At 44.9% G+C, this 24,945-nt stretch overlaps 2 protein-coding genes and 1 non-coding gene across 4 annotated transcripts; 1 reads left to right on the plus strand and 2 right to left on the minus strand.

Annotated features, from left to right (window-relative positions):
- Positions 1–331: 331 nt before the first annotated feature.
- LOC114103189 (U6 spliceosomal RNA) lies at positions 332–434 on the minus strand. The gene has a single exon (XR_003584618.1). It is a non-coding gene; the product is annotated as a U6 spliceosomal RNA (small nuclear RNA).
- A 1,567-nt stretch (positions 435–2,001) lies between these two features.
- Trim72 (tripartite motif containing 72) lies at positions 2,002–16,256 on the plus strand. 2 transcript variants are annotated; one of them, XM_027948731.2, is made up of 7 exons: positions 2,002–4,334; positions 8,630–9,026; positions 11,680–11,775; positions 11,863–12,093; positions 12,609–12,631; positions 13,268–13,386; positions 14,288–16,256. In XM_027948731.2, exons 2-7 carry the CDS (start codon positions 8,637–8,639, stop codon positions 14,860–14,862), a joined length of 1,434 nt encoding a protein of 477 aa, XP_027804532.1. In that variant the 5' UTR covers positions 2,002–4,334; positions 8,630–8,636; the 3' UTR covers positions 14,863–16,256. The 2 variants fall into 2 exon arrangements, with proteins under 2 accessions (XP_027804532.1, XP_071461463.1); XM_071605362.1 differs by lacking the exon at positions 2,002–4,334 and having other exon boundaries at positions 8,338–9,026.
- On the minus strand, positions 9,812–10,923 carry Pydc1 (pyrin domain containing 1). The gene is made up of 3 exons (XM_027948732.2): positions 10,501–10,923; positions 10,195–10,238; positions 9,812–10,015 (listed from the first exon to the last, which is right to left on the minus strand). The coding sequence occupies exon 1, from the start codon at positions 10,797–10,799 to the stop codon at positions 10,530–10,532; it is 270 nt and encodes an 89-aa protein (XP_027804533.1). The 5' UTR covers positions 10,800–10,923; the 3' UTR covers positions 9,812–10,015; positions 10,195–10,238; positions 10,501–10,529.
- Positions 16,257–24,945: the final 8,689 nt, after the last annotated feature.

The following is a 24,945-nucleotide window of genomic DNA, read 5'->3' on the forward strand; positions in this document are numbered from 1 at the left end:
GAAGAGCAGGTGAAAGATTGGGATGGCTTTGGAGCTTTTGCTACATTTGGAACCTTTAATTATTTCTCCTCCTCCTCCTTCTCCCCCCCCTCCCCCTCCCCCTCCGCCCTCCCTCCTCCTCCTCCCTCCTCCTTCTTCCTTCTTCTTCTTCAAGGCATTTCACCTCTGAACCACATCCCCAGCCCTTTATTTTGAGACAGGGTGTAGCTAAGTTGCTCAGAATCTCACTTGGTGGCTGATGCTGGCCTTGAACTTGCAATCCTGCCTCAGTCACCTGAGTAGCTGGGATTACAGGTGTGCTCCACCATGCCTGGCTAGTTCACATTTTCTTAAAAATATGGAACACTTCATGAATTTGCATGTCATCCTTCGTGCAGGGGACATGATAATCTTCTCTCTATCGTTCCAATTCCAGTGTATGCAAAGCACCCAGCTAATTTATTTTTTTAAAAAATATTTTTAGTTGTAGATGGGCACAATACCTTGAACCCAGTGCCTCACACTTGAGAGGCAGGCACTCCACTATTAGTAGAGCCACAACCCCATCCCCCAGCTAATTTTACTCTTTAAAAAAAATTTTTTTTAGTTGTAGATGGACATAATACCTTTATTTATTTTTAATGTGCTGAGAATTGAACCCAGTGCTTCACATGCACTAGGCAAGCACTCTACCACTGAGCCACAACCCCAGCCTTAATTTACTTGTTTAAAAAAATACATATTTAGTTGTTGACAAACCTTTATTTATTTATTTTTGTGTGGTTCTGAGAATTGAACCCAGTGCCTCACATATGCCAGGCAAGTGCTCTACCACTGAGCCACATCCCCAGCCCTAATTTACTCTCTTTTTTTGGGTGGTGGTACTGGGGATTGAACTTGGGGGCACTCAACCACTGAGCCACATTTCCAGCCTTATTTTGTATTTTATTTAGAGTCTCATTGAGTTGCTTAGCACCTTGCCGTTGCTGAGGCTGGCTTTGAACTCAAGATCCTCTGTCTCAACCTCCAAAGCTGCTGGGATTACAGGAGTGTGCCACTGTGCCTGGGCTAATTTACCCTTAACATGACTAATAAAGGTCCTGTTGGTCTGGACCCTGTGAACCTTTCTAACGTGTCTCAGCCAATTTTCCCTCCATCTCCAAGCTGCAGTCTCTCAGTTCTTCAAATGTGCCAGGATCCTTTGCCTCTCTGTCTTTGCAAGTGCTATTCCCTCAACCTTGAAATCTCTGCCTGACAAATGCTTGGATCTTTAGTCCTCAAGTGAAATGTTACTTTCTATGGGATACCAGGCTTAGAGTCCTTCCTACCCTTGTTCATAACACTTGTTTGTAGCTCTCAGCAATTATATGTTTGTGTATGTTGCTGGGGATAAAAACCCAGGGTCTCATGCATGCTATACATGCTCTACCACTGCTTAATCACATTAAAGTTTCCATTGTTGAAATTTCCAACACATGAACCATAGCAATGAATATTGGGAATCCTTAATTTTCCCATTTTAGGTGGGTTAGAAGAATAATTATTTTTAGTGAAATGACCTGACATCATTATGCATTTATTCATTTGTTGAATATTCATCTCATTAGAAGGTTGACTCTGGTTCAGGGATTTAAAAAAAATTTTTGTTGGGGGTGTTTATTTGCTGATGTTTATTGGAGGTGCCTTCTCAGGACAAGAAGACAGGGCAACAGTGGCTGCTATGGGGAGTCTAGAGTCATGCAGACTGTTTTGGGAGGGTACTGGCAATTGAACCCAGGGGTACTTTACCACTCAGCTATATCCTTAACTCAATTTTATTTTGAGCCAGGTGGGTGATGCATGCCTGTAATCCCAGCGACACAGGAGGCCGAGGTAGGAGGATTACCAGTTCAAAGCCTCAGCAATTTAGAGCTTATCTTAAAGAATAAAGAGGGCTGGGGATGGCTCATTCCTTAAGTGGATTAATCCTTGATGTCAAAAATAAGAATAATAAAAGTAAAATATAAATAAAATTAAAAAAAAAGGGCTAAGGATGTACTTCAGTGGTAAAGCATCCTTGGGTTCAATCCTCAGTATCAAAAAATTTTTGAGACAGGGTATTGCTAAATGGCTAAGTCTTGAATTTGTGATCCTCCAGCCTTAGCCTCCTAAGTCTGCCACTGCTGGGCATCGATCAATTATTTTTTTTTTTTTTGGAGCGGTAGTAAGAGATGGGAATTAGAGCTTTTAAAAGTAGCAAAAGGTATTGTTGGTCCTCTTTTCCTTTTGTAGAAATTGGGGAGAAAAGTTTGGTTCTTTGAAAAGTTCTTAGTTTCAATTCCCTCTCTTTCAGATTCAGTGCAGGTTCAGTGATCTGTCTTGCTCATTGCAGAATCCCCTGCATCAAGACAGTATCCAGTACATAGTAGATTATCAGTAAAGACTGGCTGAATGAAGGAGTGAATGAAGCTGTGGTGTCTGAAGAATGTTATAGTCAAGAGATTCAAGCAGGGTGGCAGGGCCCTGCTTCCTATCCTTGTAGCATGTCCCTCACAGGCTGGGGTAAGCTATCCTTACCATGAGTGGCACTTGTGTAACAGCCAATGTTCCTTGACCTATGGCAGTTTATTGTGGCTCCTCACTGGTATTTGTCCTTCTAGACTCTCCAACTCTTTTTTTTTTATACCCTGTGGCCAGAAGGATATATCTTTCTAACCCATGTATATGGCCCTGTCCCTTCTCTCTAGAGCTCTCAGAATCAAGGCCAAGCCACTTGTGTTGACCTTCAACAACCATTGCTAATCTTCTCAGGCATATCTTCACCTTGCTGGCCTTTGGGCCACATGTACCACCTGGCGAGTTCCTGTGACATTTATCAGTAATCACCTTTTCTAAGAAAAAAATTATTTGTGCTCTTCTTTAGGATGTGATCCTTCACACGCATTTCTTTCTTTTCTTTCTTTCCCTCCCTTCCTTTCTATTGCCCCACCCCTTCTCTTTCTGTACAGGGATTGAAGCCAGGGGTGCTTTGCCATTAGCTGCATTTCTAACTCTTTATATTTTAAATTTTCAGACAGGGTGTTGCTAAGTTGCTGAGTCTGACTTTGAACTTGCGGGACTCCTGCCTCAGTCTCCCAAACTGCTGGGATTATAGGTATAGGCCACTGCACTTGGCTAAACCTGTTTTCTCTTGAACCTGTGTTTGGATGGGGAGGACTTTGCTTCCAGTAAAACCAATGTAATGTGTTCAACTTAAACTTTGGTGCTGCAGGAACATGCACTGAGGGGAGTGTGAGAGGAAGTGTGTATGTGTGTGATGCTTAGAACAATCAGTGGACTACTCCTCATTCCCAACTTTCTGATGGTAAGGGAGGTGAGCATGTAGGTTATGGTGGGGTGATACTATGTCCCTTTCTTTTGTTTCTGGGTAACACTATCCAGGACCACTCCTGTTGAGCCCATGTGGCATCCAACCAGTGTTATCCTAGTTACACACATATTCAGACTAAGCCCCTCAATCTCCTGGCTGCTATTGTTAACTGACGTCTTCTCAGAGTGTTAGCACTTTGGTTAGGGACATAAGAGACAAGGGAAATGCAGTGATTCAGAGCTGGAATCCTCATTCCTACAAGCAGTTTTTGACTGAAGCTCAGTGAATACAAGTGATACCTTGGGCAGGTTAATGAGCATACTGCCATTGTGAACCCAGAAGGAAACAAAGTTTATGAAGAATCTTTTTTTCACTGTCTTATTGAACTTCCATGTCTTGACTCTTATTGTTTTATAGGTACTGTGCTAAGCACTTAACATGCATAATCTCATTTAGTTCTTAGTCCCATGAGATATGTGTATTTATTTCTACTTTACTGTGGGGAAAACAGGTTTTCAGAAATTATTTTGGCAGCCTACCCTGCTAGTGAGTGATGAAATGGTTAAACACATGTCCTTCTATCTCCTAGTCCCAAATTGCAACCAAGATTCCCAGAGTCCCATTCCCTGCCTTCAAAAACTGACAAATTGCTTGCAGAGCTTATGTGTACAGGAAATATGTTTGATAACATTAATAGTAATGGTATAACTTTCTATTTTAAAAATGCTCTAGAACTTACAAAACATTTAGAAAATAAGGAATAATGGGAAAAGCAGGAAGTTGAGGGATCTCAGATTTGAATCCCATATCCTCTGTCTCCTAGCTGTGTGACTTAGGAAAGTTAAGTCCCTTCTCTCTGGGGCTATGTCAATGATGTGTTCACCTCACCAACCCATAGGGAAATCAGTGCTCTGAGAAGGGCAGTGACTTGCCTGTGTCCCCCAGGGAGATCAAGACAAAGCCTGCTGGTTTCTGAAGACTGCCACCATGGTTTCTACCTGGGAAGGTAGGAATGGGAGCATTTGACTTTCTGGGAATCCACAGTATACCCTTCTCCTTTAATACCCACCCATCCACACCCCTTTCTGAGCCTCAGAGGCTCAAGCCTCTGAGCTTTGACCCTAGGTAGGCAAGAATCTCCAGGTCTCAGCTCAGGTTTACCCTTGCCCCCCTGGACAAGAGCCAGAATGATTGGTGGAGGTAAGATGCCTGGATGTGTTATCCTTACTCAATAAAGTAACTATTGAATTGCTGAAGTGAGACTATGCCTTCTGGGGCCAGATGGACCACAGATTGCCAGAACATGGGGCGAGCTACTTTATCTCTTTGTTAAGGCTTCTCTATAAGAGAAATAGTGATAGGGTTATGAAACTTAAATGAGTTAAGAATTGTGAAGTGTGGGGGCTGGGATTGTGGCTCAATGGTAGAGCACTTGCCTATCATGTGTGAAGCACTGGGTTTGATTCTCAGCACCACATATAAATAAATAAAGGTCCAGCAACAACTAATAAAATATTAAAAAAAAAAAAAAAAAAAGAATTGTGCCAGGGCCAGACCTCCCACAAAGTCTTTGAGCCAATCTTTCCCTAGATATGGCTTCTTGCACCACTTTTGTCTTGCCACCTGCCTAAGATAGTCAAATGTCCCTTTCATGGGATAGAGGCCAGATTCATCTGCCGAGAAGGATTGAGTTGATGTCACCTCTCAGTCCTGGATACCCATTTTTAAAAAAAATATATTTTTAGTTGTAGATGGACAGAATACCTTTGTTTTATTTATATTTTCTGTGTGGTGCTGAGGTTTGAATCTAAGGCCTCAAACGTTCCAGGCAAGTGCTCCACTGCTGAGCTACAACCCCAACCCTGGATACCCACTCTTGTGGATGAGAGGGTCAAGTCCTACTTGGAACTGATGGAAATTTCAAATGTAATCTAAATTCTGGATGGTGGATTTTGAGCCTAAGTGAAGTGACTTGTAGTTTCAGAGACCACCTCCAAATACACCACAGTCCCCACACCCTTCCTGTTACTTACTCAAGGCCATGTCTGAGCTGTCAGAAACGGCAGAGAAGGGGCTGGGGATGTGGCTCAAGCGGTAGCACGCTTGCCTGGCATGCGTGTGGCCCAGGTTCGATCCTCAGCACCACATACAAACAAAGATGTTGTGTCCACTGAAAACTAAAAAATAAATATTAAAATTCTCTCTCTCTGTCTCTCTCACTCTTTCTTTAAAAAAACAAAAAACAAAAAACGGCAGAGAAGAAATCAGACTCAGAGACAAAAAGAACTGGGGAAATAAGACTTACCTCTATTTCTCAATATCCCAGTAAAGAATACTACTCTTCCTGAGACTTCCCTGCTAACAGAATTAGATCTATAGTTATTTGTATAGGTAATCGTTCTTTTTTAAGTTAATATTTATTTTTTAGTTATAGGTGGACACAATACTTTATGTGGTGCTGAGGATTGAACCTAGTACCTCATGCATGTTAGGCGAGTGCTCTATCTCTGAGCCATAATCCCAGCCTTAGGTAGTTGCTCTTTATGCAAAAGAATAAAGAATAAAGTGTTTTCCTTCCTGAGAGGACCAAATGGTTACAGCCTGAGCAATGTCTCTAGGTTCAGCCTCCAAGATGCCAAGAAGCCAAGTGTAGCTATTTTTTAAAGCAGGTCAGTGTGAGCTTGTACTGTCAGCATGGAACATGCAAAAAGGAATGAATTCTCAAACTTGGAGACAAGTCCTGGGACTAGTCGTAAAAGCTAAGACATGCAAGGGGCTATCTGATTCCTGGTGAGATTTTATGTACCTACTAAAATGTTGGAGTAGGGGGGAAATATTCAAGCAGAGGAGGGTGACAACTGCTTCCTCCTCTTTTTTTTTTTTTGGTACCAGACATTGAGTCCATGTGCTTAACTTCTGAGCCACATCCTCAGCCCTTTTTATTTTTTAGAGGCAGGGTCTCACTTAGTTGCTTAGGGTCTTGCTAAATTGCTGAGACTGGCTTTGAACTCATGATCCTCTTACCTCAGCCTCCTGAGCTGCTTGGGTTACAGGCGTGCACACTGTGCCTGCTTCCTTCCCCTTTTTAAGCAAAGAAAATAGTGTTTTCTTGTTGCTTACCATTGGGGAGTCTGGTTACTTACATAGGTTAAATGACCTGGCTTTTAAATCACATCATCCTAGGGCCAAGGTGGTCCAGAGCATTTACTGTGAGTTATTTAATAAAAATCTGACAATTGATTCAGAATATCTCATGTGCACATTTAAGGTACTGAATATTAAAAACCCAAAAGAGAGGCAAAGAGAGAGTCCAAAGGGGAGAGATTAAGAGACTGAAACAGAAACTCAGACTGAGAGGGACAGAGAGAGTTCAAGGTAGGAATGAGCAAAACTGGGTAAAGGCTGAGCAAAGCTGAGACTGAGGCCAGATGAGAGGGACTGAGTCTGAGTCTGTGTTTATTACATTCTTTGAGTATTCATTGAGCCCCTACGGTGGGACACATCATTTTAAGCTGGAGTCAAGCATTGAACAAAATTTATATTCTAATAGGAGAAGACAGACAGTAAACCAACGAACAAGTAAAATGCATTGCATGTCAGATGGAGATAAATGCTATGGAGAAAAATAAGCAGGAGAGGTGTTGGGGAGATAAGAGTTATAAAATCAGGGAGTTGCTGGGTGTGGTAGTATGGTACTATGTCCTATAGTTCAAGCTACTTGGGAGGTTGAGGCAGGAGGATACTGAGTTTGAGCTCAGCCTAGCCTACTTAGTGTGATGCTGTCTTAAAAAAAAAAAATGGTCTAAAGGAAAATGTGACATTGAGTACAGATCTGAGAGGAAAAGGAAGAAGTCTTGTAATATCTGGGTTTGAGAGTCTTCCAGTCAAGGAGTGGCAAGTGCAAAGTCCCTGAAGAATAAGGGGGAGGGAGAGTTGAGAAACAGATCAGAGCAATGAAAGGGGTCAAATGGGGTAGGGCTTTGTAGGCCTCAGGAGGACTTTGGTTTTTTATTCTGAATGAAATTTAAACTGAAACTTGAAAGATAAGCTTACAGGAAGGCCTGAGGCTCCCAAGGAAGAATTGAGTTGTGGGCTTCAGGCTCTGGATTCAGTCCATTCATTTATTCATCTGTTTAACTTCCAATCTCCAAGCATTTAGGGGAGCCCACTTTGTTTCAGGGCTTGTGCTGGCACTAGGGAAGAAATCCTTTTCCCTTAGCTCAGAAGAAACTGTTTCAGGGTTTCAAGCCCTCCTGCAAGATAATAACATCATTGTGACTTGATGAGCTGTAAACTTGGGAAATGAGTGTGTGGCAAACTGGGGAGGGGTTATAGGCAAGGAGGAAGGAATCCATAGGGTGTGGAGGTGGACATGAAGAAGGGGAGAGCTCTCCCAGTTTTCTGGCTTTTCTGTGGTGTAGAAGGCTCTGTCTCCAGTCTGGGCTGGGGAGAGAGCAGCTGATGGGCCAGGACAGGTGGCCTGATATGAGATGCCTGCCTGCTGACGACTAAGCCCTCACTTTTAGAACAGTTTCCAGAAGTGATGGGAGGGGATGGGCAGGACAGCTAAATATAGTCCTGGGGCCATGGCTTAATCTGGGAGGGTCTGACTTCTGTTCACTATGTGCCCATCATCTGTGGTGTCCACTGCCAGCTGCCCCTGTAAGATCCCTGTCCTTGCTTTGAGTCTTCCTGTTGTGTATCTGACTCTCCTACAGTAGGGTTGACCCTTACTGGTCCTCCTGGGAGTCTCTTTTGTTCTAAGATCTCCAACCAGACCTGTGAGTCCTGTGGGCCTGGAAATATGGGGGAGGGGTGGGCTGGGGAATCCAAGAAATGAGTGAGAGGAGGGTTAGGGGTGAATTTCTAGAGGATTTGGGGCTGGGGGTTGACCAGGCCTGAGTTAGAGGCTGATGCCTGGGGCCAGGATGGGCAAGAATAGTGGGCAAGACTGTTTGGAGCCTGACTTTGTGTTTAGGAACTGGGGTTGTTAAGGGTACTGATATGTGAGTGAGTGTGTGTGTTTAATATTTTTAAAAATGTGTTATTTTTAGATATACCTGACAATAGAGTATATTTTGACATATTATACATACACGGATGGCAGATATATTTTTTAATGAAGAAATGTTTGAATTTGCCTTTGTGACTGAAACTGAGTTCTCTTTCCCCTTGGCCCAAACCAGAGTCCCTTCCAGTATGGGATGTGAGGTCTTTTTAGGCTGCAACTCCTTCCTTTGACACAGACTAGGACTCAGCCAAGGCCCTTGGGCCTCCCTGACCCACCTTTTCTCCTCCCAGGTTCCCCATGTCTGCTGCACCAGGTCTCCTGCACCAGGAGCTATCCTGCCCGTTGTGCCTGCAGCTGTTCGACGCTCCTGTGACCGCTGAGTGCGGCCACAGTTTCTGCCGCGCCTGCCTGGGCCGTGTGGCAGGGGAGCCAGCAGCGGATGGCACAGTGCTTTGCCCCTGTTGTCAGGCACCCACACGGCCGCAGGCGCTTAACACCAACCTGCAGCTGGCTCGCCTGGTGGAAGGTCTGGCACAGGTGCCACAAGGCCACTGCGAGGAACACCTAGATCCTCTGAGCATCTACTGCGAGCAGGACAGAGCACTAGTGTGCGGTGTTTGTGCCTCTCTTGGTTCACACCGCGGCCACCGCCTGCTGCCTGCGGCTGAGGCCCATGCGCGCCTCAAGGTGCTGGACCCTGCAGGGTTCCGGGTGGGATGGCGTTGTTGGATAGCATGGGACCTGAAGGATCAGGAAGTTGCTGCATTGATTTGAATCTGACTTCAGAGGTCCCTGGGCTCCTGGAATTGCTAGGGGAAGCGGATGGGTCAAGGTGGCCAGTGTAGGGGGGCGGGCTGGGAGCAGCGCTGCTCAACTAGATTTCCCAGTGGCAGTCCCAGGAGTAACCTAGAATTGTGGGGGCGGAGTCTGCTGAACTGAGGGCTAAACCTGATGGCCCATGTGTGATTGGATGACCCGGGTGGTCCTGTCAGGCTGGCAAGTAAGTGTGGCGTGGGATCCCATAAGACTAGAGGATTGAGATTTGAGGCATGGCCAGGAGGCGGGGCACATGCTCTCCTGTAGTGCACAGCTGCTTGGCTGAGGCCCATGCACCCAACACGAACTTAAGCTGCGAAACCCACATGCCTGAGAGTCACCACATGGGGCCTAACCGAAAGGGAGAAAGGGAGGCAGGAAGGGCAAGGCATGCCTAGTCCTGCACCTCAGTGTGCAGGCCTAGGGTGGCACTTAAGAGCATAGTCCAGGTTGCTTTTCTGGAGGAGCTATAAGTCCTTAATACCTCGACAGCTCACGCATAGTTGTATGTGCCCCAAGTTTTGCAAACCTCATGGGCACCCAGGAAAGATACAAACATTGACGAATGGAGACAATGGCACACATTAGCTTGCGCATATTATACGAATGCAAATCACATGCATGTAGCTGCCAAGAAGATCCAAAGGTCCAGGAAGGTCTGTCTTGAAGTATTTATTGGGTTATAAACGACAGGTGCAGGTTTGGGGGAAGCGGAGTCTGGAGGCAAGGGCGGATTCCTAGATTGATCTCTGCTGAGGAGACAAGTCATTGTCTTCCCCTACTGTTGTGTATGCGTGGGCCGGGGTGGGGGTGGGTGCTTCATCAGCATTTTGTTGCTCCTCTTCTTAGCCCCCAGTCTCCTAGAGGGGGTAGATAACCATTTTTATGCTGGTATTTGAGGCCTATAGACTTCCCCAGGGGAGTAGCCTAACAGCCCCTCCCGCTTCTGCTTTTCTGCAGTCAGCCCAGTCCTGGTTGGTGGTCTCCTAGCCCATGGCAGGAGCCTCCTCCCAGGGGCCTGCCCAGTCCATGCTCTCACCTCTGCTGATGACTCCAGAACTCCCAAACTCGCCCATCTTTTATCTGTGAAGATAGAACAAAACCCATTAAATGGAACAGGGTGTTAGGCGACCCAGGAACCTCGAAGGGCTCCAGGGACCCAATCATCCAGGATCCACATCAGCCCAGCGCTAAACTACAGGGAGGGGTTGGCCAGAGGTCTGAAGGGGAGCTTAAGAGGGAACCTGAAGGAGGAGGGGTCAGGAAGACTCGGGGGCAGAACTGGACACCTGGAGCCCTGCGAGCAAGAGGGGTTGGGTCCCGTGCCCCGGTACCAGACTCATACAGAATGAATGAATCCTCGGTGCTGGAGACTCATGCAACCCCCTTAAGTCTCGTCGCCTCTTCCTGCATGCCCATGTCCAGCAGCACGGCTGCGGTGAGTTCTGCTGCGTAGTCCTCACGGTAGAAGGCCACCAGCTTGTCGGTGAGGTCCACTGAGTCGAGCGGCAGGAGCGCCCCCCGCGGGATGTTCCGACAGCCCTCGCGCAGCTGCACCGCCCCCACTTTCAGCTTGAACTTCTTGAGCTCATCCGTGGTCAGGTTCTCCAATGCCTCCAGGATGGCGTCGCGTTTCTTCCCCATGGCTCAGCTCTGCAACCTCTGAACCTCCGAAAGCCAGCTCCTTGAGCCTCCAGACTTGTCTGTCCCGCACCAGTCGGGGACGACGCCTGAGAGGACGTCTTAGGGAGGAGACTGATCTGGCAGCCAGCCCAGGAGGAGGCTGGCTCCTGCTGGGCGGGGACTCCGCAAACACCTAATGGGCCCCCAGGTTCCCCCTGAGAGAATAGAAGGTTCCAATTTGTTGAGGTGGGCATGGCTGCTCCCATTCTGCAGAGGAAAAAAATCGAGGTTGGAAGCCATGTAGGCAGTAAGGCATGGGTGATTCTAGGACCTTGCAGCAAGAAGTGGCTTTGGCAGGAGCAATTAGGAGTTTCCCTATACTCTCATTTCACAAACTAACAGGTCTTGGGTAGGATCCAGCTGTGTTTACTTGGTCCATGCAGGGATCTTATGTATTAAATTGCCTGCTCCCAGAGCCCAGAGTGTGCAGGAAGCCTGGCTGGAAATTAGGCTGATGTTCTGCTTTTAAGTAAGGTGTGAAGTCAGGAATAGGGAGAGATTACATTTCTTCTTTTCCACATCCTTTATTCATCCTGAAAGCCAGTTATGTGCCAAGTACTGTACTTCCCTGACTGGGGGTGGAAGGGGGGAGTCCAAACAGCATTTGTGTTTATGATTCTGGCAAAGACCTATGAGAGGGTAGGGTCAGTGGAAGCTAAGGCCAGAGATGAGTTAACAAAATTGACTGACCATGGCCTTAAGGCATGCAAATGTGTTTGGGGTTGAGGATGTGGCTGGAAGTAGAGCTGGCTTTGAGGTTGAGCTACAGAGGATGAGTTTAGGGGGAAGGTGTGGGTTTGGAGTGGGCAGCACAAATTCCCTCTTTTGCCCTGCTTCCCAGACACAACTCCCACAGCAGAAGCTGCAGCTGCAGGAGGCCTGTATGCGCAAGGAGAAGAGTGTGGCTGTGCTGGAGCATCAGTTGATGGAGGTGGAGGTGAGGGGCTAGCATGGCAGAGCCTGCTGGTGGTCCAGGCTGGGAGTTCCCAGCCAAATACTTTTGCTTCTCTCCCATTTCCCCCAGGAGACAGTGCGTCAGTTCCGGAGTGCTGTTGGGGAGCAGCTGGGCAAGATGCGGGTGTTCCTGGCTGCGCTGGAGGGTTCTTTAGACCGTGAGGCAGAAAAAGTTCGGGGTGAGGCAGGAGTTGCTTTGCGGCGGGAGCTGGCAGGTTTGAACTCTTACCTGGAGCAGCTGCGGCAGATGGAGAAGGTGCTGGAGGAGGTAGCTGACAAGCCACAGACTGAATTTCTCATGGTGAGCATTGAATGACTTCCTCTCCCAAGTCCCCTGGCTCAGGCTTCATCCCATTGTCAAATGGGGACCCTGAGGCCCAGAGAGGGTCAGGGATGAACCAGGGTCACATATTCAGGGAGTAGGCTTCAGGACTGTGTTTAGGCTGGACAGTGCAGAAGAATACTATCTTTAAGTGGGTACCATCCATATCACAGACATTATAGGTTTGCATAATTAGTACAATTTTCTTTCTTTCTTTTTTTTTACTAAAAATAATAATTATTTATTTATTCATTATTAGTGTAAATATTTAACAGGTAAATTCAAGTTTCTTGGTGAGGGGGCACTTTTTTTTTTTTTTAAATTTACATAAAGGTAAAAGACTGGGATGGCCTTGAGCGTGTGTATCTTAATTTCTCTGATTTTTCCTGATCTTATACTCAGCATTTGTGTTTGTCTATCCCATCCTCAGAAATCCCTGGAGTCCTTCCTGTGTGCTTTACTTCCATTATTTTTTTTTTTCTCTCTCTTTCCAGAAATACTGCCTGGTGACCAGCAGGTGAGATCAACTTGGCTCTACTCCTTAGCCCAACTTGTACTAGTCTTCTAGGGTCACTAGATGGCTTACCCTCTACTCACAATAAATCTGCAAACCCCTATTCACCCACTACTGTGTCCCTGAACTTTGTATTGAACATAGACATGAACCAGACCTGGTCCTTATTCTTGAGGACTTTAGGGTAGACATGGGCAGGGACAGAGGCATCATTGTGTGCTTGATGCTGCTGGAGAGGGAAAGGGGTGGCCAGTGGGGGACAGAGTGAAAAGCAAGTGCAAGAACTGAAAGGGATGAGAAGCTTGGACTTTGTTTCAACAGAAGGTCCCCTGCCCCCATATTGTGGTTGAATGTATATAACACAAATTTGGCCATTTTAAATGCACAGTTTTTGTTCAGTGGCATTAAGTATATTCATGTTGTGCAACAACTATCTCCATCCATTTCCAGGATTTTTTTTCTTTCTTTTTTTTTTTTTACATTCCCAAAGTGAAACTTCAGTAGAAGAGTTTTAAGCAGGAGTGTGATGTGGGGAGATCCTGGAGCTTCCTCTCCCATAGCCTCTGTCTTTCTGTCCTTGGGCACTTTCTCTTACTCTTCTTGCACACAATCACTTCTCTCTCATCTCTCCACCTCCAGACTGCAGAAAATCCTGTCAGAGTCACCACCACCTGCACGTCTGGATATCCAACTGCCTGTGATCTCAGATGACTTCAAGTTTCAGGTGTGGAAGAAGATGTTCCGGGCTCTGATGCCAGGTACTGGGAGGGGCTGACTCAGGGTTTGTGTAATGGGGTGCGGGTGTTGATAGCAGACCCCAGCCACATGTAGAGAGGCCTGCCAACCCCAGCTTGGAAGGTGCCCATTGCCTTTTTACCTCTGCAGCCCTATAACTTGTACTTGGAGGAGGACCTTTAAGGGCATGGGGTTGACAGTGGGTTTCTGACAAGGAAAGAATGCAGCTAATCTCGGGTTTTGCTGCTGCAGCAGATGGGAGGCTGGGGCCTGGGTTTGAACCATTGATTCCCTGTATGATCCTTGGCCAGTCCCTGCCCTTCTCTGGGTATGGAGTTGATGATTTCTGCTAATTGGGGGCTGAGGATCTGCAGAATTCCTGGAACCTTGAGGACTCTGGCCTAGGTGAGACACTGATATTAATGGACTATATTTGGGGAGGTCCAAGAATTCAGCCTCCATTCCAATGAGCTAGAGCACCTCTGAGTGCTGTAGGTTACAGAGCTCCATACAAACACTTATGCCTGGTGCTGCCCTTACTGCCTCTGGGGGTTGGGGTGGATTGGAGGTGTCCCCAGCATATTTAAGAGACAACTATGGCCCAGAGGATAGGTCAAGCTAGAATGTGTGCTTGATGCTGCTGGAGACCCTATTTCTTGCTCTGTGACCCTGGGCCTCACTCAGATAGTCAGTGGTATTCCTTATATCAACTTAGTCTTGCTCCCCACCACCTAGAGAGGTAATCACGGCCTCCTTTTACAGCTGAGCAAACTGAAGTTCAGTGGTGTGTTTTTGGCCCTAGCTAGAAAGCAGAGAGGGGCCCACATCCAGAAATATTGAGAGGATTAGAGGAAACAAGCTGGCCCTACGCTGGTAGAGAGGAGGCTCAAGGAGGCAAGGGCCTGACTACTGTCTCTCTGGCAGCGCTGGAGGAGCTGACTTTTGACCCAAGCTCAGCGCACCCCAGTCTGGTGGTGTCTCCCTCCGGCCGCCGTGTGGAATGCTCCGAGCAGAAAGCGCCGCCAGCGGGCGAGGATACTCGCCAGTTCGACAAGGCCGTGGCGGTGGTGGCTCACCAGCTGCTCTCCGATGGCGAGCACTACTGGGAGGTAGAGGTGGGCGACAAGCCTCGCTGGGCTCTCGGCGTGATGGCAGCGGATGCCACCCGACGTGGCCGACTGCACGCAGTACCCTCACAGGGCCTTTGGCTGCTGGGGCTGCGCGATGGCAAGATCCTGGAGGCGCACGTGGAGGCCAAGGAGCCACGTGCTCTGCGAAACTCTGACAGGCGGCCTTCACGGGTGGGCCTCTACCTAAGCTTCTGTGATGGTGTCCTCTCTTTCTATGATGCTAGTAATTCCGACGCGCTGGAGCTGCTCTTTGCCTTCCACGAGCGCCTGCCTGGGCCGGTGTATCCCTTCTTTGACGTGTGCTGGCATGACAAGGGCAAGAACGCCCAGCCGCTACTGCTTGTGGGGCCTGATGGGGAGGAGGCCTGAGCCACCTGTCTGGGTGGGAGAGGGGTGCTGGGGTCCTGACCATAGGAGGCTTAGTCTCCTTTGTCAGGCCTGGAGGGACTTGGGTGGGGGGCGGGTGGCCAGGGCTGAAGACAGGGCAGAGGGGCTGGATACTGGGGTGTCTCCAAAAGTTCTGAAAAGTATGGGAGTTGGCATAAATGGGAACAACTGAGAGATTAGGGTGTCCTTGTGAATGGGACCCATAAGGAAGGGAGATCCAGAGTCAGGTCAGTTAGGTAATCTTTCTCTGGGGACCAGGAGGCCCAGAGTTCCAGGAAGAAACTGAGGTTGAGGGAGAAGAGGGAATGCGGGTTAGATTTGGTGAAGATTGAGGTGAGAAGTTTGAGAAATCTGTAGAAGGGGTTCCTGGAGCCTCACATCCCACTCCTCTGTAAGGCCCTGGGGCAGGAGCTCTAGACTCCCCAAACCTGAAGACCTTTTACTTAGTGCTTGTTTCAGATGGTCTTTTTCAAATCATGGAGTAGTGACTAGATAAAACATAGATAGTTGATTTTCTGATGCAGTAGGTCTGAGGCAACAAGAAATGATCACTTTTAATAAGTTCACTGGGGATCCTGATGCTGCTGGTCACAGTGGGATCACACTTAGAAGCACACCCTGCCTCTTTAGACAGCCACTAGTTAGATCAAGTCATAAGTCCAAAATATATTCCTCCATTCTACAGACATTTAAAAACTGCCAGATCCTTGGTGGGTAAATAAATCAAACTTCAACTTATTTCCCTTTGCTTCTGGAATGTTTTAGACACCAAGGAAATCCCCCAGGTTGCCCACCAAGAGAAAAAACCTGATGCTAAACCCTCTTTGGGCCCTGCTGCTTGTGGAAAATAAAAGATTCCCACTAGGGTTTACAGAATAGACCTCTCACTACTTACCTCTTGGTTCACACTTTTAGTTTTATCTCAGAGGCTGCTCCAGAGTAACCATTAAGGCTCAAGGTGAGTTTGCTGGAGGGAGAGGCCTTTGGGGATTTGAGCAGGTAGGATTAGAGGCTGCTCTACCATTTATCCAAAGGGAAGGTGATGGCCCTGATCATTCACTCTCACAGGCTGGATCTGTCACTACTGCTGTGTAACAGACAGAGCCTGGGGTCCCCTGAATCTGTGTGGGGATTTTCTTGATGGGGGCTGATTATGGGACTGAGAAGGTAAAAGGAGATTGTGAGTGGGATAAGAAAGACTTAAAGGGGGAATACATTTGAGTGTATCTCTCAGAGGGAGGCCTGTAGACCTTGGCTTTGGGAGACATGGAGGATTAATTTAAGAAGTTCTTTCATGCTAGAAAGTAAAGCAATAAAGTTAAAAGGATTACTTGGTTGTAGAATCCAGTACCATTAATAAAAACTATTATAATCGAGCTTCCTCATTAAATCTGTGTGAAGAGATAAATGACCTGTTTTTAGACAGTAGCCTTCGAATTGCCCTCTTTGCCTTTAGATGATCTTTCTAAAAAAATAAGTTCCATCCCCAGCATTGGAAAATAAAAACAAAAACAAAAACAAAAAACAAGCAAATGACTCCAATAACAACCTACAAATGTGGTCAGATGTTTTAGTTGCTCAAAACTTTCAACAACTCCCTGTTGCCTATAGGATCAAGCCCTAAGTCTTTGGCTCTGCATTTGAGGTTCCCAGTCATTTTCCATGCTCACCCTCTATCACTGTCCCATGTATTCCTACACTTGGGCCCTATAGAATTCTTGGGGTCCCTACACTCCCTACATCTTGGAACTCTCTCTCTAGGAATGTCTTCAAGACACTCCAAACACTACAATTTATTTTCCTGTCTTGACTGTCTAAGCCTCCAGAGTTACTCACTGTCCATTCTGGATCTCTCAAGCACCTTCTTCCTAATGTACATCCATGGCATTGAACTTTCTATATGGGTGGCTGAGGAGAGATGCTGGTATCGAAGAGTCCCTAGTCTCTTTCTCAGGAAGTGGGTACTTGAGAAGGCAATACCAAGATTAAATATTCAAGAACTTTATAAGGGCAGATACCTGTGTGAGAGAAAATGGGGAGGGCCATCAGATTGTGATGAAATCCTACCCTGAGTGAAGAAGAGAAGATTGGAAGGAGAGAAGCATCTTTGACTGTTTGGGGGACTCCTGCAGCCAAAGCCAACTATCCGAGGAGTCCTGTGTCTTCCAGGTACTATCCTTGTCTTTGTCTCTCTGCTATGTTTAGTCATAGTCTGACCTCTCAGTCATTTATGTTCCCTTTGGTTGGAATTATGTCAGGGAACTTTCTTTTCACAGTGGCCACATGTTCTTGCTGCATAGTGTTGCCCCGACTTGAGCTGTGTGCATTGATGGGAATGATCCCATGTCTGCCATGGCTGACTGGGTGAGAGATGGAGTTTGTGGGCAACACTGCCAAATTGAGGTGTTCCTTGTTGAGTGGTCTGACCCAGTCAATCTCCCTTGGGATGTAAGATGATGAAATGTAAACAAAGAAGTGGATCCTTTCAGCATTTGTGTCCTAGAGGACAGTATCTCCTCTTTTAGTACTGTTATGGTGTGAATATCGTTTGTCCACACCAAAATTGACGCTTGCTCCCAGTGTAATGATGGTCTTTCTTTCTTTTAAATATTTATTTTTTAGTTTTTTTTTGGGTGGACACAATATCTTTATGTGGTGCTGAGGATTGAACCTAATGCCTTGCGTATGCCAGGCAAGCGTGCTACCACTTGAGCCACAACTCCAGCCCCTCTTTTTTTTTTTTTGATACCAGGGATTGAACCCAGGGACATTTAACCACTGAGCCACATCCCCAGCTTTTAGATTTTATTTTGAGACAGGGTCTCATTAAGTTACTTAGGGCCTTATTAATTGCTGAGGCTGCCTTTGAACTCGTGATCCTCATGACAACCTCCTGAGCTGCTGGGATTACAGGTGTGTGCCACCATACCTGGCCAGTATAATGACATTGAGAAACGGGAAAGCAGAGGTATTTTGAGTCATGCAAGATTTACCCCATGGGCTAGGATTGTGGCTCAGTGGTAGAGTGCTTGCCTAGCATGCATGAGGCACCAGGTTCGATCCTCAGCACCACATAAAAATAAAGATATTGTGTCCACCTAAAAAACTAAAAAATATTAAAAAAAAAAAAAGATTTACCCTCATTAAGGTATTAAAGTAATTCCCTTGAGAGTGGGTGAGTTTTGGGGAGAGTGGGTTGTTATAAAGTGAGTTTGGCTTCCTTGGCTTTCTCTTACTTCCTCTGTTACCACATGATCCTCTCTTCTGCACACACCCAACTTTTGTTTTTCTCCTACACATGGAGCAGCCTGTGACTTTTACCAGAAGCTGAACAGATGCTGGTGCCATGCTCTTGGACTTCCAGGACTGTGACGTAAAGAAACCTCTTTTTGTAAATTACTGCATCTCAGGCATTTTATTATGGCCACAGTAAATGAACTAAGACAAATACTCCCCCATCTGCTTTGGGGGACCTGGGAACCTAGAGAAACTGCTAAGACATTTCCTGTGCCTTCTGATGTCCTCAGTGATTTGGTACTCCATATCTCATTTATCTTCACATCTCTAGGCCTTGCAACTAATAGAGCTCTGTGGCTCTTTACACTGCAGTTTTGGTATCCTGGGGTGCATGAAGATGTTACTGGCAGTAAAGGCAGGGAAACACTTGTTTCCTGGCTATCCTAGCTTGATGGAATTGGTCACTTGCCCATAAGAAATAAGCAAATGATGTAAAAAAAAAAAAAGAATTTAAAGCAGCTTGATCATATTGGAGATAAGCAGTTAGGTTGTTTCTCTGCTGGAACTGTAGAAGCATTTAAAATTTATAGAAACAGGGCTGGGGTTGTGGCTCAGTGGTAGAGTGCTTGCCTAGCATACTTGAGGCACTGGGTTTGATCTTTACCACCACAAAAAAATAAATAAATAAAATAAAGGACCATTTATAACTAAAAAAAAATTTTAAAAATTATAGAAACAAGCCTGGTACATTGGTACATGCCTGTAATCCCAGTGACTTGGGGTGCTGAGGCAGGATGATCACGAGTTCAAAGCCAACCTCAGCAAAAGCAAAGCAACTAAGCAACTCAGTGAGACCCTGTCTCTAAATAAAATACAAAATAGGGCTGAAGGTGTGGCTCAGTGGTCCAGTGCCCCTGAATTCAATCCTCAGTATGGCCCCCCTAAAAAAAATTATAGAAACAAAAGTCAGGAAATACACATATTTAGATTTAACTAGGCTGTGCTAATCAGAGAAAGTGTCATAGTTTCAACTTCCTTGGAAACTCCGGCTGCAGAAAACCAGTTATCAGGGAGTTTACTTTTAATATAAAAGTGGCTCTATTTCAGGATCACCTTAAAGGACTTGACTCTACAGGTGTATGGTGCATCTTGAAATATTCTCTCTTTTTTTTCTTTTTAAACTTTACAGTGGTGGGGATTGAACTCAGGGCTTCAGAGCCAGGCAAAGAGCTCTACCACTGAGCCACACCCATAGCCCTTATTATTATTCTTGACAGTGATGGCAGTGAGAAGAGTGTGTAATCTAACCATAAGCACAAATTGAACATACTGTTTGTATTTAAATAAACATATTATAAAGCAGAATGCAGAGTTTGCATGAGTTTTCAAGATTAAACAAGAGATGTCTATGAAGTTTTGCACTGGTGCTGGTTATTTTTATTTTAGACTCCAGACTCTCAGCAATATAAGATTTAAAAATTATTTTAAACAATATAAATAATGAGGGAATGTAATTAATATCTTACACATAAGGATACAATTTTTGTCACCTACATCTTCTAATCCTGATTTTTTTTTTTTATTTTGGTACCAGGGATTGGACCTAGGGACACTTACTTAATCACTGAGCCACATTCCCAGTTCTTTTTATATTCAGAGACAGAGTCTTAATAAGTTGTTAAGGCCTCACTAAGTTGCTGAGACTGGCTTTAAACTCTTGAGCCTCCTGCTTCAGCCTCCTGAGTCACTGGGATTACAGGCATGGGTCCCTACTCCTGATTTCTTCTTTTCCTTCCTCTTCCTCCTTTGTTGCCAATTTGGCCAGTAATATATATTTGATTTTTCATCCCATTTTTCTGGCATATAATTCCTAAAATCCTTGGAATTTCTAAAGTGATGTTATTTTGCTTGACTTGAGTTTACTGATGACTGGCAGCCCCTGGAGAGCTTCAGGTTAGGGACCGGTCACTGGAAAGGCCAAGGCAGAATTAGAGGATTAGGACTTTCAGCCCCATCTGCCAAGTGTCCTCCAGGAGGAGAGTGAGGCTGAAGGTTAATTGATCACTGAGGGCCAATGGTATAATCAATCACACCTACATTTAAGAAAATAAAACTTCCTTAAATCCCCAAAGGCCAGGGCTTGGAGAATTTTAGGGTAGCTGAACAGATGGAAGTTTCTGGAGGGTGGTATCCCTAGAAGGGCAAAGAAGTTCTGCACTCCTTCCTACAGGCCTCGCCTTATGCATCTCTTCATCTGTGTCTTTTGTAATATCTTTTATAGTAAACCTGTAAATATAAGTAGGTATTTCCCTGAGTTCTGTAGGTCTCTTTATTAAATTAATGAAATTCAAGGAGGGGTCTTAGGAACCTGACACCTGATTTATAACTGGTTAGTCAGAAGCACAGGTGACCTGTAGTTGGCATCTGAATCAGGGCAGCAGGGCACTGATCCCTCAACTTGTGGGATCTGATCCTTTCCCCAGGTAGATTTGAAGGCACCTAGCTGGTGTCTGTTGCTACAACATTACTTGCTTGATGTGTAGGAAACCCACCTCCCACCCCTGGCGTCAGAAGCATGCTGAATATATAGTGGGAGAGACTGCATTTGGAGTTGTTTTTTTCTACTGTTGTTCCCCAGAACAATAGTGTGTGTGTATATAATATCCCATAGAAAATATATTGTGTTTTCTTTCTATATACTTGACACTCTACATGAATTTGACATTATTCTATGTGTAATTTTGTGCATGCTCTTTTCATTGAACCATACTGTCAGGAGATCTGTTCATGTTACTACACTGGGCTGAGGGTATGGTTCAGTGGTAGAGCACTTGACTAGCATGTGTGAGGTCCTGGGTTCAATTCCTACCAGCTGCCCCCACCAAGTATATTTTCTGCATAGTATTCCATTGTATGGATATGCCATTGCTTATTTTACCATATCTCCATTAATTGGATTTTTTTCTAATTTTTTTTCTATATCAGGATTGAATCCATGGGTCCCTCTACCACTGAGCTTATAGCCCTTTGTATTTTTCATTTTGAGTCAGGGTCTTGTTAAGTTACCAAAGTTTGCCTTGAACTTCAGTCCTTCCCGAGTCTCTGGGATTACAAGCTGCACCACGGCACAGGGCTGCACTCTCTTCTTGATCCACAGCCTTCCCCAGAATCCTCCTTTCTGTTGTTCTGCTGACTCTTTAAAAGTTAGGGTTGATATGAGGAGAAAGGGCAGGGTGACGCATGATTGGTATGCCTGTAGTCTGAGATCCTCCCCATGGGAGGTGTTGGGTTCCTCAAAGATGATTTAGGAGGACACTCTGATTGACCTGGGCCTTTCTTTCTTCCCTTATTTATTTTTTTGCAGTGCTGTGTATTGAATCTAGATTGCACAAGCTAGGAAAGCACTCCACCAAGCTAAATCCCCAGTCTTCTTTAACAACCCTTTTTTGCCCTGTTCCCACTCCTCCCTGGGTTGCATTTCCTGCATCCTCTCTGCCTGGTCCCTTTGCCAAGGCAATCAGCTGTCTTGGGTAGGGGCCTATCACAAAACGAGTCTGCTACTTTTGTCAGCACTCACTTGATCTCTAGGGTGTTTTACATATTTTTGCCCAGCCAAAAGGACATGCTCTTATTTCTCTCCTTGTCTGACCACCTTGAGCTGCTCCCAGCTATATCTATCCCTCCTGTGGAATCCTCCAGGTTAGAAGCCAACACTAGTCTCTTTGCTCATTTAGGACTCCAAACCCTGAGGAGAAGGAACAGATGAGAGGCAAGGATCTATGTGGTACTTTTTGTCTCCTGAATTCTGAGAATGAGATCCATAGACATGAAGGGTGAGAGCAAAGTAGCAGGAATATATTAAAGTAATAGAGGGGCTTGGGTTGTGGCTCAGCGGTAGAGTGCTCGGCTTGCATGTGCAAGGCCCTGGGTTCGATCCTCAGCACCACATAAAAATAAATAAATAAAATAAAGTTATTGTGTACAACTACAAAAAAATAAATATTAAAAAAATAAGGGTATTGTGTCCAATTAAAACTAAAAAATAAATATTTTCTTAAAAAATAATAGAAAGCAGAGCTTCTGCAGGGGGTGAGTTGCTCACAGATGTCTGTTGTCTATGGGTTTATATGAAAAGGTTAGAGGGGAGGTAAGTTGGACTTGAAGACCATAGGCTAGAATTTTAAAAACAGTTCATCTTTGAGTCCACTAGGGCACCTGGTGTTCATGAGTCCCCTGTCCAATCAGTATGTTGATCGTGCGCTGCTTTGCCTCAGGGACTGGCTTAGGGTTCTGATGAAGAACTTCAGGCTTCAGTGGAGTCACTGGTCAAGAGCTGTCTACCCTATTTGTAAACTCCTGCATGGGATGGGGGGACAGCCCTTAATCCTGTCTGACTAACACATTTCTATCTCCTACTCTCATAAGTTTTCCTAAGAACTTAACCCAGCTTTATCCAGGCTGTCCAGTTCCTGCAGCCCAGGAGAGGTATCACTAGTCTCCACAAGGGGTTCTTTTGGAGCAACTTCTTGCTTGCTTGGATGTATGGGCATTCCCTGTAGGGATATGAGGGGAAAAGCTACAACTCTCTGTTTCATTGAGGAAGTTTACGAGAGTAGAACCTTTGCAGGTCTGGACCTGCTTTTTCTCTAGGCGGGGAAATCTTGAAGGGTGTGTCTGTAACCCTATTTATTTATTTTAAAATATTTATTGTTTAATTATAGGTGGACACAATGTCTTTATTTTACTTTATGTGGTGTTAAGGATTGAACCCAGTGCCTCACGCATGCTAGGCGAGCACTCTACCTCTGAGCCACAACCCCAGCCCCACAACCCCAGCCCATGTAACCCTATTTAAATGTGGGGCTTTTAGCTTGGTGTGGTGGTGCATGCCTATAATCCCAGTGACTTGGGAGGCTGAAGCAGGAAGAGTAGAAGTTTGAGGACAGTCTGGACAACTTAGACCCTGTCTTAAAAAAAAAAAAAAAAAAAAAAGGCTATTTGGTGCTGGGGATCAAACCCAGAGCCTAATGCACGCTAGGCAAGTAGTCTACCACTGAGACACACCCCTGGCACAACTTTGGAGTTTTAAGAAAGATTCTATTAATTTACCCGCCAAACAACACCACATGAGAATAGTTTCTCCAAATCTTCTCCAGCACACTCAATATTATCAAATTCAAAGTTTATTTTTCTTTTTGCAGACATGATAGGAAATAAATAAACAGATGGTATAACATGGTTTCAGTTTTAATTCAGACATTTCTTTTTGCATGTTTTTTTTTTTTTTTTTTTTGTGTGTGTGTGTAGAGCTAGGGAGCAAACCCAAGGCCTCACCTGTGCTAGGCAAGTGCTCCACAACTGAACTATGCTTCCAACTCCATGCATGTATTTTAAAAATTATATTTTTATTTTTAATTACTACATATAATTGTACATATTTATGGGGGTACAGTGTGACTTCTCAACACATGTATACATTGTGTAATAATTAAAAATTGGCCTACTCATCACCTCAAAATCATTGCATGCATTTATTGATCAGTTATAAATCCTCTTCTAAAAATAGCTTGAAATATATATATATATATATGAATAAATAAAGCTTGAAAAATATATATGTATACACATATACATATGTATATGTGTATACATATAAAATTATAAATAAATATATTACTTGTTCATTTTTCTTTTTCTTTTTTTTGGTACCAGAGATTAAACTCAGGGGCACTTGACTACTGAGCCACATCCCCAGCTCTATTTTGTATTTTATTTAGAGACAGGGTCTCTGAGTTGCTTAAAGGCTTCACTTAGTTGCTGAGGCTGGCTTTGAACACATGATCCTCCTGTCTCACTCAGCCTCCCAAGCTTCTGGGATTATAGGAGTGTACCACGGTGCCCGGCTTCTTTTCCTTTTTCTAGTACTAGGTATTGAACCCAGGGGCACACGCTCTATCACTTTGCTCCTTTTTCTTGATGAATTATAGTGGTTCTTTATATACTACATATAGTTATCCTTGTCTATTACATATGTGTGTTGCAAGTATTTTCTCCTAATTTGACACCTTGTCCTTTTTTATGGAGTTCTTTTCCTTGTGGCTTTTGGAGAAAAAATTTGAAAAGTTCTGTCCTAAGTGTCATCTGCATGGGGTATTTTTGTGACCTCAAAGTGCTTGAGTGATGACACATGCTTGTCTTTGCACTGTGAGCTCCTGCCAGTGGACTAGGACTTCTGAATCCTGAGCATGTGCTCTTTGTATTGATACCAGCACATTGTAGGAAAATTCATTGTTTCTAAGATATTTTTTCTTTTTGTGATACTGAGGATTGAACACTGGGCTCCCTGCATGCTAGGCAAGTGCTCTGCCAGTGAGCTATATCTCCAGTCCTTTTTATTTTATTTTGAGACAGGGTCTCACTAAGTTGCCAAAGCTGGCCTCTAACTTGTGGTACTCATGTCTCAGCTTCCTAAGTAGCTATGATTACAGGTGTGTGCTATCATACCTGGCTTGTTTCTAGACTATTTTAAACTGGAGCTTGAAACTTGAACCCTAACTCATAATATCCTAATTTCAATGCAGTCACACTTTATGTAGGTATTGCTTTAGGATTTTATAGAATGTTTTCAAATTCATAAACTCATTTCAACCCTCTTGCAGAATGTGAGAATTACATCTCCATTCTTTTGGAGATAGCTGAGGCTCTCAGTAGTTCTCACTGGAGACTAAATGATGAAGTCAGTTTTCGGCAGTTCAGATCTTTTCCACACAGTTATTATTTAACCCCCATCCTAAGTTTGACAGGTATTCTGAGATCCTTCGAGGGATG

The sequence above is a fragment of the Marmota flaviventris genome, chromosome 19 (assembly GCF_047511675.1).
Source record: "Marmota flaviventris isolate mMarFla1 chromosome 19, mMarFla1.hap1, whole genome shotgun sequence".
NCBI classification, from domain to species: domain Eukaryota; kingdom Metazoa; phylum Chordata; class Mammalia; order Rodentia; family Sciuridae; genus Marmota; species Marmota flaviventris.